General features: G+C 44.4%; 1 protein-coding gene across 1 annotated transcript; it reads right to left on the reverse strand.

Annotated features, from left to right (window-relative positions):
• Positions 1–1247: 1247 nt before the first annotated feature.
• Positions 1248–11989, reverse strand: rhot2 (ras homolog family member T2). Its single transcript, XM_080479798.1, has 19 exons — positions 11800–11989; positions 7908–7966; positions 7414–7495; positions 7254–7297; positions 7099–7152; positions 6953–7005; positions 6585–6693; positions 6322–6423; positions 6115–6213; positions 5903–6011; positions 5691–5811; positions 5039–5123; positions 4776–4924; positions 4598–4698; positions 3067–3197; positions 2859–2939; positions 2651–2773; positions 1961–2163; positions 1248–1858 (listed from the first exon to the last, which is right to left on the reverse strand). The coding sequence occupies exons 1-19, from the start codon at positions 11834–11836 to the stop codon at positions 1741–1743; spliced, it is 1860 nt and encodes a 619-aa protein (XP_080335924.1). The 5' UTR covers positions 11837–11989; the 3' UTR covers positions 1248–1740.
• Positions 11990–12475: the final 486 nt, after the last annotated feature.

Raw genomic sequence — 12475 nt, forward strand, 5'->3', positions numbered from 1 at the left:
AGTGATGAACATACAATGAAGGCACCTTTAAAAAAATCAGCGAGTAAAAACTGTAATGCCGATCTGACGTAAGGAGTTGAAGGGGTTGTCTGCGATAGCCCACACACAAATCTGTATTAACTGCGTTCAGTTTTTTAGTTGAAATGGGTGAGAACAGTGGGGTTGTTCTGCAGACAAGCCCGCCTCACTGTGCCGCCTCTCACCTGACAACACCGCCATCTACTGGAGCGTTGTGGGAACTGGCGGAACTTTCTTCACAGCCTCGGTGGAAACGGCGCAGAGCGGGAGACCGACTGGAGCCGAACTATGAAAGGCAACATTACAGACACATTACCCTCAACACAACTCAGTCTCCACAGGCTGATGAAAGACTGTCACACAGACCTCGCTCTGATCTGAGGGTCAAAAGGCTGCGAGACCCACCGAGGCACCATGCTGTGAGCGAATGCATCTCGAAAACTGACATGATACAATGATTAGAAGCAAAAAACAAAAGTTTACCATTCAAAATATATCTCTCAACATCAATATTGACTTTTGGGCAAATCGCCCACCCAGTCTGGTCTGGTATTTTATTAAGCAACTAAATCATTTAAATTTCAGTAAGAAAACACTGATTTAAAAGACAATGGTGTGTCCTGCGGAAACGGCAGGCCCCCCGGCTAAATGATTCAAGAAAACAGACAAGAAGATAACTGAAAGATGATCAAGGAAACATTACAATGGCAGTACCATCAAACTGTATCAGATGTATGTGAACAGCAACATCACAAGTCATCAATGCATTTCAATCTCAGTCTAAATATTTCTGATTCAATGTGAACATAAGAAGAAAACTGAGTAAAGATTGTGTTGTTCTAGTTTTCATCATTTAGCTGGCCTCCTCTTACAGGATAAATGATTTCTTGCAACTCATGACGGCATCTTTAACATGAAAGCAAGAGTTTGTCATGCACAAAGACGTGTTCCTCCTTGTCACAGCATATCAGTCCGTGCCATACAGCTAAAAACATTTTAAAAATAAGATTCAAGCTATATATATATATATATATATAATTCTCGCCATGCTATGAATAATCACTGCTGTTGGCTGTTTTTGGCAAAAGACATAGAACCTTGTGTTTGTCAAATCTCAGTCAAAGAAAAGCGTCTTCAATGCAGGAGTTGCAGCAGCAGTTAATCAGGATGTCCTCTCTTTTTAAAAATCCTTCACATGCTACCCTTTGTTTTATTATTTTATTTTTTTTAATCAATTTAGCATTTTTCAATTCTGTTCAAGAAACTCTGTTAATAGTAAGCTTTCTTATAAAGTCAAACTGGGGGAAAGCTGTAGGATTGACAGTGCACTCCTGCATTTCACTCGCCCAGATGAAGCACCGTTGTGGGACATTAACATTAGCAGTTCTTTGTGTATCGAGCGTAGACGGCGGTCAGGCGGGCGCTCAGCCCGGTGAGACGCTATAAGGCAGACGAAGTTTGGAAATCCAGCCGAGGGAAAACACGACCTCCAGCTTCCAGCTGCTCCTGGGCGGCTGTGGTCAACGTGCTCCCGGCCGCAGAAGAGAAGATCAGACTTGGGAAGAGCTTCCAGGGTAAAAGTGAAATGATGTGAACTTTGCAGGCTGTGATGATGATGATGATGATGATGAGGCTCGCTCTGTTCATGAAGGTTTGGTCTGCAGGGAACGATGGATCATCAGGATGTCGGAAGAAAAAAAAGCATTGTTGCATATCTGGTGGTCATTTCAGTCTGGCAACAGCTCTGTAGATGGCAAAACCCAGAACGGCGACCACAGCCGAGCCCAACGCCACTCGCAGCCAGAACGATGTGTTGCTCATGTCGGACCCGTTCAGATGTCTGAAGAAGAAAAGAAAAGAAAAGAAAAAAGTCGATTAGCTGTCCAAAACAAAACATGTAAAGCTTGAGCATTTCTACAACATGAGTGGCGCCGAGACGTACGGATACATTGCTGCCCAGGCCAGCCGGGTGTAGAGGCTCCGGCTGCTGGAGTCCAGCGACAGGCTGGAGAACGGCAGCGGAGGAGGCAGCCGGTGTTTATAACAGAACTCTGCTGGAGCCATGCCGTGGAACTGCCTGACCTCCTGAAGGTCCACCTTAGATGCAACCAGCACACATGGGATCTTGCTCTCCATGTAGTGTTGCTACGGGAGACAATGTTGACAAGTGACCCGTCAGTGCGCGCACACAGTATTCCTTTAATAAACCATGATGTGATCGGAGGAAACAACTCGGGATTAAGGGTGACAGACAGTGAGCAATGGCACAAATCATATTTACGTGTGACTTTTTAGTTCACTTAGAAACTGAGACAGAATGTCTTCGTTAAAAAGATTTCATTTGATCATAATTGAACGGTCACCGGGTCCAGAGGAAGCCGGTTTCTCTCCTGCTGAAGTGAAGCCAAAAGCTGCGTGGTTCTTCTACACATCAATCACTTTCTAATATTTATTGACACGATCGATGCGTCTCGACTCAACCAGATGTACAACTTTGATTTGTTTTTACCTAAATATGAATGGAAATGGTATTCCAAGGTGCGAGACTGAAAACCAATCCCCGATCAAAAGAAGGAATGGAAAACAAACACTCCCTTCACTGGACGGCAGTTGGAATGGTTTAGTGGCTGACCTTGTATATGCTGGCACAATAGTCGAAGGAATGAGGGTCGCTGGCATCGTACATGAGACAAGCCACATCGCAGGAGGCGTCAGATGCTTTGAGGAACTCGGTGTCCACGTCGACCTCGTTGAGCTGCAGGAGAAAGAACGACATGGCGCTCAAGCTCCAGGGTCAGAGGTAAAGAGTCAGGTTACAGTTCGGCGTGGACGCTACTCACGATAAGGTACTTCTCCTGCTTGTTGACCTGGACAGTGTTTATGACGTATGGCGAGAAGGCACTGCTGGAGTTTTCTTTTTTCTATGAAAGGTTAAATAAACAAAGTGGAATAAAGCCCGTGCTTCTTCTGTATCTTGAGAGGAACGAGTGAGTCACATTTTATTGAGAACAACTGGCTTCAGCTGCAGGCCAGCTGATGTTGCCGTACCACAAGTCCTCGGCCTACAAAGTGTTGGAGGAAGGCCGTCTTGCCTGTCCCTCGGGGTCCGATCACCTTGCAGAGAAACACCGACCGCTGCGTCTGCCGCTTTTCCAGATCCACATTCCTCTCTCTCGTTACTGCAAACGTTTAAAAACCACAAAAAATATAAATGAATGAGTTTATTCCGGCATGCGATGATGCAACAACACGTCTGACCACAACAGCATACGTCCACATTTTGAAAATTGTTAAGCAAAGTTAGAAAAACTGGATCTGTTCCTTTTTTGGCACAAATCACGATTCTGATACTTAATCGACTAAATAAACATTTGTGAGCAAACAAACTATTCTGTGACCTTCTCTCAACTGTAGTGCTCCCTCTAGTGGTAAATGGAGGGAAGTCTTTTTTGGGGGGCGGAAAATTGCTCTTTATGGCATTTTACAAGAGTGGTCTGGTTTTTAGGACAGCTTTACTTTGATTAATAAATAAATGAAACATGTGATGAAGTGATGTGAGATCACAGCCACAACCTTAGGAAATTCATGAAAACCTTTGAGAAATTTGACTCAGGACCAAAGCCTGTGGCTGATAAAACCCGGAGTGGAGCAAATCACCAACACGCTAAAATTAAACTCCATTGACAACAAATGTTAAAAAAACAAAACAGTCCATCTGTTCACCAAAAGGTCAATTTAGTATGTAAATGCAGATAAAGAAGGTATCTCATTTACTGTTTGTTTTGTTAATACTGCTATAATCAACAAAAATCACAATCTGAAGCAGGATTCGTGTGATTCCCAGGAGACACACTTCCTGAGAAAACATATATAAAGTCCAGACTCGGCATAGACGCACGTCTACTAAGCCAAAACTTTCTGATAATGGCTCTACCATGAATAAGTAATTTCATCAGTAATCAACACTTCGAAGGAGCAGAAGAAGTTTCCTTGGTAACCAGGAAGTGCTACACTTCTCAAACCAGGCATACAAAAATGAATCGACACACATGAATTGTAAAAACTCTCCAATAAAAGTAAACTATTCTTTCACATCTCAGATAAACAGACATGAAATCGATCAGGATCCGACGGGTAGAATTGGCATCCTCAATCTGATTTTATCAACATTTGTCTCCTGGCCAGATAGTGTCATTTATTCTTGCAGCAAGTTGGGTCATCAGGAAGTTCTCGGGGTAGAATCGAATCTATTCAGTGAGGTATGTCGCCTCGTAATCATGACTCAAACCTTTATCTTCCGTATGTCTGCAAAATACGAGGCCAAACAATCCTCCATGATAACGTGTGTGTGGGTATTTCATCGAGAAAAATAAACAAACGCATCTGAAACCGAGCAAAAGAAAAAAAAATCTATTTAGTGGAATTTGACAGAAGAAATCCATGATCGTGGCGATCATACCGGGGCCGACAGTCCAGCGCCCAGCGCTCGCTAACAAGCCTCTCAAAGGATTTCAAATGATGCGTTTAAAATATTTTGGTTCAACGACACGGACGCACACACACACACACACACACACACCGGTGATGGCGGTGGTCAGTGACTCCTGCTCGGTCAGGATCGGGTAGCCCAGGTATCCCAGGTGTTCCAGGCAACGGTGGACGTCAAGGTACGCAGAAAGCCTGCATGTGAAGGGTTAACATGTGAGCGGCGGGTTTATACGGCACGAGCGTGTCTCGGATGCAGTGGACATGCTTACATCCACTGACAGAGGTAGCCATGATTGGAGACGAGGCCGTCGTCCGTGGTGGGGACCGCCGCCATGTACACGTCGGCGCCCCACGGCATGTAAGGACAAACACAGAACAGGTTCCTGAGCTCCGCCGGTGACAGAGCACCATCCTTATCCTGTGGGGAAAAGCAGACCACTGGTTCAAGAAAATGGAAATCTAATTAGCGGGGAGATGACTTCTCCCAGCTGGGAGTGACATTGAAACGGAGGCAGGTGAGACGGCGACTCACTTCATCATACTTGTCAAACAGCTGCTGGAGGAACTGGTGACCCAGATGGCTGATCTCTGTGGTGCAGCCGACAGGAACTCTCAGCCTGACAACAGGAAAACAGTCACACATTCAGGCAGCAGCAGTGCCTTCCTGGACCAGGTGGGCACACACCGCTAATGTTAAAAGTACAAACGGCAGGTTGGTGACAGAGAGCAGAACACAGATGTCACTGATCAGTTACTTCTACGCATCCTGCTGGAATGCAGCTTTGATATTAGGAAACAACTCTTCCCCCATAGAATTGGGTGTAAAAAAACTTCAATCCAGGACTGAGCCAGTCACACTCCGAGGTGATGCCGAGCACAGTTACACGTGGACATTGTCGTTAACGAGTCGTTCAGCGGCTCTAAAATGCTCCATTTCAAATGCTTTGTACAGGAGGGAGGACGTGTTACTGGAGCAGGAGGACAAACCAAAAATGACATGATGATAGCTGGAGTGAAACAAACGAGGCAGGATATCTGACCCTGGAGTGTCTTCACGTCTGTGTGTCCACATCCTGTTACAGGTGTTTAACACAAAACATGGTTTGAATGATAAAAATAAGGGGAATAAATACTGGAAGCAGTGCGATCTTAAGAGGAAGATGTGGGGCAGTAAATATTCGTACTCGGGGTAAAGGTAGTCATCCGTCAGCTCAAGGCAGTCGTCATAACCAAACCTCCTCAGGATGGTCCACGTGGTCTCATGTCGGCCCCTCTGAATAAATAATGTATTGAGGAACAAGAACCCTGAAAAAGAGGAGACGTGACACTTGACTATGGGCTGCAGGTGAACGGCAGCATTTCAGGGGACGTCTTTGAACTGGTGGCTGCTTTTTACCGTTCAGGGTCAGACCGTTGTCCTGGACGCCGTCGCCGGTGTTCTTCCAAACTACCGTCTTCACGTCTTCTAAGGCTTGAGGTGCCAGGGGGTTCCCGAAACAAGATTTCTGAAGAACAGCAAAGATGTTTCTTCTTTAAACCGTCAACTAAACACCTGAAATATGAGACACGCGGGTAATTTTATTTTGTAAAAATTTTTTTACCAGGTACCTGAAAGCAGTTGAGCTCAGCATCGCTGAGGATACGGTCATTGTCCTGGTCAGAGATGTAGAATATTCTACTGAGGGCTCGAACGCACAGCGGTTTGAGCTGGGAGAGAGATTCAAGATTGAAGATTGGTGAGAAAAAAAAAAAACCAACCTTTTACATCCAGAAAATCAGGAAGGCTGAACTGGAACAGACTGGGGTGTGGCTCACCTGCTTGTCCTCCGGGTCATAAAGAGGCGCAGTGGGGTGAAGAACGGCCTTCTGTGCATAGTAGAACAGCTCGGATATGTTTTTCAGGTTCTTTGCAGAACACTTGACAAAGGAATGAAACGACACACAAAGGACTCAGGAACAGTTTGCAATGGAATCAGAAAGCCAGATAAATACGCGTGTGTCAGGACTGCGCCGTGTTCGCTTCGAGGGCTTAAAGCGACAGGGGGGGTGTGTGGACCAGACTGAGTGTGGAGGTTTACTTCAACGCAGGTCTCGATCTCAGAAAACTGGTTCATGATGGGAAGAATGGTTTCCATTGAACTCCCACAGCGCAGATCGGATTTGTTCCCCACGAGAATGATCGGTATCCTGACACAACACACACACACAGGGGAGGACTTTTAGAGTCACACAGCGACGGCTGGGTGAATCCGACATCCCTCACTCGGGCGGGAATTCAAAAACGAGGCAAATCAGCACCGTCATTTTGTGGCAAAGAGCTGCTGCTTTTAAACAGAACAACAGAGCACTAAAGTAATTAATAACAATAGAAAACAATAGAAAATGAGCGAATGTGTTCTAACACGGGCAGCGAAAGAGTCAGGAGACAAACTGTACGAACACATACTTGTTCCCTTTCTCTGCGTCTCCGTTGACTAGAGGGATCCATTTGGTTTTGATCTGTAAGAAGAGGCAGTAAGACGCAGTCGTCAGCTACTTGTATTTTAGATACAAACTCAGTAAAGAGCAATAAAGCCGCATCAGGCCACCCACCTTGTCTATTGTGTCCTCGTTGGTGACGTCGTACACGACACATATCACATTGGCCTGGGACACGAGAAGAAGGGAGGCCGAGGTTAAATCAATCAGGTGAACAACAAAAAGCAACGAGGTTTAGTGTGTCTGGCGGGACGGTTTAGTGTGTTTACCTTGACGATTTCATCTTTGAGGACCAAGTCACTCTGCTCTTTCTCTATCAGGGTTAAAGGACAAAAAAAAAGACAAATAAAATAAATCCTCCAAATGATCTCATTCGAACAAACAAAGACCTTGAGGGGAGAAATGGATCTTGCCTTTGAGTCTCGTTACCTGAGTAGTCCACGATGTGTGTGGGCACCTTCTCCGGAGTCACGTCAGCAGGAATGGTGATCTCCTCAGCTCTGGAGGGAACCTGACGGCAGAACAATCAACTCAGACACATTCCGTTTGCTAGAAAGGCTGTTTAAGAATTAACACGTCAAATGATTAATTAGGTTTTTTTCATTCTGACGCCACATTTGGGAGGAGCTCCGCTTGTTTATCAGTCCAAACAAACCAACTGCTTCGCTGGCTTCATGCTTCTCGTTACACTGCCCCCTACAGGTTTGGCATGATCATAGTAGCTCTGAACCAGGTGTACATGAGGTCCTTGTCAATGACGATTTTCTTTTTGTAAACATAAAGGGGAAAATATCTGTTTTTGTAAAAAAAAAACAAACAAAAAAAAACAGGTCCTGCTCACTGGTTTGTTTCGTCTCTATGAAACGCCCTGATGTTTGCTCAACAGTGTTGTCGTTTGATTGTGCAGTCGTACAAACACTCACCTCTTCTGGGAACTCCTCTCCAACCAGAGACATGATCAGTGACGTCTTCCCCACCTTGGCTTTAGGAGGACACAGAGACAAAAGATTAGAAGCTTTCTGACTCAGATCAAAAAGGAGGGAGCGAATCTCGAGTTATCTGGGGTATCTCGGCACTTCAACGGCGCCGATACAAACAACTATTTGTTACTGATTTCCTTAATAATTTGAATTGTATGGTTCAGGCACAGAGACAAGTGATCTCATATGGTAACTTGTTCAAAGTCTTTCTTCTAAACTAACTTTAACTGAAGGAAATACCATGGAGGAACATCTTTGCAAAGCTTAAGTCAGTTAAAATAGAACTTTAACAGCAACATAGTAATAGGAGTCATACAGACTAATGGACTTCACTGTGATGTAGCGACGTTTAAAATGCTCGACACCGACTGGTCGCTGGTCACTGGTTGGACATTTACAATGTGGACATCTCGACCAGATGAGCCGAGTAGACAGTAAAGGTGAAGCAGCTGACCAAGGTTTTTTCATTCTGGCCTCCTTTGTCACTGCAATCCATTTTTTACTGCTGTTGTGCTGCTGAATCAGTGGAAATGAAGATGAACCTGCAGTCTTCAACAAGATTTTAGCAGCTTTCACTTTCACACCATTAGAGTGGGAGGACGGCCAAAGTCAATCTGTGACTACTTCTTAACGCCACAGACCCCCACCATGGAGGATCCACTCCAGCCAGCACAGACTTCCCCCGTTCAGACAAACCCTGCAGAAGCTACGTGGCTGTCTCTTCCTCCAGGACGTTGAGAGGCGTCAGGCTCCAGTCGGCGAGCCTCCGTCACGCTACTGTTGATACTCCAGTTCTTACACAAACACTGAGCAGGACTGTGATGGTGGAAAACACAGTGGGCTAGTTTACATCATGTGGCGAGCTTTTCTTTCTTTAGCATTCAGTGCAATGCACAGCTGACAAATGGCTATTGAATGAAGTGTTTGTTACCAAATTCTTATTACTTCCTGTTTGTCGTCAGTGACACGTACAACGACTTTTGCAAAGACACGTGTTGCTTGCTCAGTGTCCTGGCTTTATATGACGTCGTCACAGTGAAATCATCACCACGAGTCATTTCAAGGTTTTTAGTAGTTAAAAATGTCAAGATCTCATAGTAATTTACCGCTACTTTTTTCACACACTTTGAACCCTGCGGCTTATAAAATGACGCGGCTAATTTATGGATTTCTACCGATTCGCACTGCCAGATTCTACTCCTGCATGTAGATAACATGATGTTTTGAGCCTCTGCTCCTCCAAAACGCTCTAAAAGTGATATTTCTGCTCTTGGTGACCTCGTCTTGTGCTGCTTTCTGTGGTCCAGAACTCCAGCAGCTGACGGCCGTGAGTGATGCGTTCAGGTGCATCACGTAAAGCTGCCCTGCTGGAGTCTGTGGCTGAGAAATCTTCATCCTCAAAGTCACAATCGGCAAATAACCGATAAAATACTTTATCAACTCCCTATAATACATATTTATAATAGATATTTGCGTCACGTTTAGTTTGTGCCACAACAAAGAAAAACTGTAAAGTTTCTATTTAAAAGTTATTATGGCATTATTTTACCTGTCTGGCCCACGCAATTTGAAATTGGGGCATATGTGGCCCTGGAACTAAAGAGTTTGACACTGCTGCCTTGAAGTATTGAAGTAACAGAATATCCCTCAAAGACAAATTAGGACTAAATTTGTCACTTTACACATATTCCACCGAGTCTTATAAAGGGTTAATGACAATAAAGGTTTGAATAAGTGTCAGACACGTGTCAATAATGATTATCATGGTATGTTTAACTGTCATTTTCTCATATGTTTGTAATAACCGCAGTGTTTTCAGAACACGCTCTATGGAGAACAAGGTAAACAAGGACACAGTGTTGTAGCCCTGGTCTGACCTGGTTTGAAGATCACTATCTGAGCCTGTCTTCCTTCTCCAGGCCTGCATTTTCCTCACACAAGTTACTACAAGGCCTCTTTGAGAAAATGACTGTTATTTGTCGTGGGTGTGTAGGAGCAGGAAGACATCTGAAGTTCCTCAGAACTGAGATTGAGGGCGAAGTGCCGTCAGATCATACGACTTGAAACGTCTTTACTGTGGAAACATGCCAACATGGATCGTTGTTAGGGTCCAAGCACCAAGCGGAGCAAAGACCCTATTGGAATGCCAGAAACTATTATTATCAAACTTTCTTCTTCTACTGCAGGGACTGCTGCAGATTGTCTCAATGTGCTCAAAAACGCATGAGTATTTACAAACAGTCATTTCATGTGAATTATGCGTGTGTTTACCAATAAGACTCCCCTGGACCATTGCAATATTTGCACTGTCCACTAGGGTCAGGACATTTCACCTATAACATCCGGACACACAGAAATGCCACCGACACCCAGAGTTTTGAAAACGAGGAACGTCCAACAGACCTGAAATTTGGCCAAAATGTTGATCAAATCTCAAACAGGCGTGGCCATGGCAGTCCTCTGGAAATCTGATGGTTCGCCATTCAACAGGAAGTGATGTGTAACACTGCTCTGCACGCTGCAATCTGCCAGACGCTTCACGTGTCGTCACAGTGCTGCCCTGATTACATCCATATGCTAATGTACATTCACAGTCATAACAAAATTTTAACTTTTTTTTGACTCTTGGGTGTGTAATGGTTAGCCCGTTGCCCATATCAGGCTCAAATGTGGTGACATGCTCATGATGAGTCATGAAGAAAATGGTGACTTGTCATCAAAACATGTGTCTTCTGTGGCACTGCCAACTTGGAAATGTTGCCATGAAAACCGTAGTGTTTATATCTCAGCTGCACATGATCCAAACGACCCCAAACATCACATGCTGGACACCAGGCCCAGTCTGAAAACATCCGCACTCATACATTTTCAAACACTTATAACGCCACCTATTGGTAAGAGGAAGTTTACGACATTATACTTTTAATGTACTATGGTCCCAATCTTTGATATCATCCTTGAGATTGGTCTTGATATGAAGCACATCAGGACACACAATAATGCCACTGACACCCAAACTCTAAACCCAACAGGAAGTCTGATATTGGGCTTTAACTGTGAAATTCTTGTGTCGAACTCCACCTACAGGGTAAGTCCAGGAGCCCTCAAATTTAGCCTGTACACACAACAAGCCTTCCCAATGAAAGAGTCATCAAAATCCTCCGCAAAAGTTCAAGGACGTGGCCATGGTGGTCCCCTGAAAATTGAGGCATCATCATAAAACAGGAAGTGATGCGTAAGTTTGCTCTACATGCTGCAATCTGCCTGAGACTTTACATGAGTGATGAGTGCGCCACCTGGTGGATGGACGGGAACTGCTGCATAATTAACATGTACATGCTTCACTCAGCCTGGAACTTGACGTGTATGATCATAGGTGGCCCTCATCACATCCATAGGCCAAAATACACTGTCAGTGGCAGCGCCACCTGGAAGACAAGCTTAGTAAAAAGCCTTTCTATAGCAGTTACTGAGGTTAACACGTCAGGGTGTCCAAACCTAGAATTAACTTCAATAAACCTCTTGAAAAAGACGAGTTTCACCTGAAAAATGTTGACAGTTTGGACCAGTTGGCAAATGAGTGAAAACTATGGGATTCATCTAACGGTAATTAACTTTTATCATCATTAAGGGTTATAATTGTGAATCAAATGAACATTCTGCAGAGCGGAAATGACTTGAAATGTAGTTATTTCGTGCAAAGGGACGCGCTCGTCACACAGATGATCGTTTTATTACCACCGAGAGGAACGGGACGAAGTTATTGACTGTTAGCATCGGCGGCTAATGTTTGCTAGCCGTTTAGCTTGTGTTGAGGAGCCGGAGAGCGACTTACGTTCCCCCAGTAACAGAATCCTCACGTCTTGCTTCATGTTTGCCCTCCTTCTGCGGAACAGCCAGATGCGCTGCGGACTCACACGGACATTTATCTCTCATTTGAATGTCAAATTTCTAGTTAAATGTAAACGTGTGCCACTGCGCGGCGATGCAAGGTGAAACCGCCCGAACTGTTCCGGTTCACGGACAAGAGAAACGCGCCCCCTGCTGGTCACAGTGTGATAGCGGACAAATGCCCCCTGCTGGTCGTAGTGTGCACTGCAGGGTGCCCCATTGCGCCCATGTGAGCAGTGCACTCGCCAGGAGCAACGACAACACTGTTGGATAATTACCTTTGTACACAAGATGCTTTTAATTATATACTATAAGGATAGGCAATGAACAGGTGGAAAAGGTGTTTGAAATAAGCTTCCTGAATCCCCTGATTTTTTAAACAGAATTTAATACTGATCTTGAAATGAAAAGTGCCTGTGCCAGCACGTCATTTGCAAATAACTTACTAAAAAAAGTGTAAAAAAAAAAGAAAGTATATATAGAGATAAAATAATGTATAAACGCTTTATAAATGTTAATACAACTTGTATATTCTCAGTACACTCATCTTTATGAACCTTCCAGCTGAGTTTAAGTTTAAAAAAAAAGAAATATTATAAATATTTGCAGGTCTGAAATTA

The sequence above is a fragment of the Lipophrys pholis genome, assembly GCF_963383615.2.
Source record: "Lipophrys pholis genome assembly, chromosome: 1".
NCBI lineage: Eukaryota > Metazoa > Chordata > Actinopteri > Blenniiformes > Blenniidae > Lipophrys > Lipophrys pholis.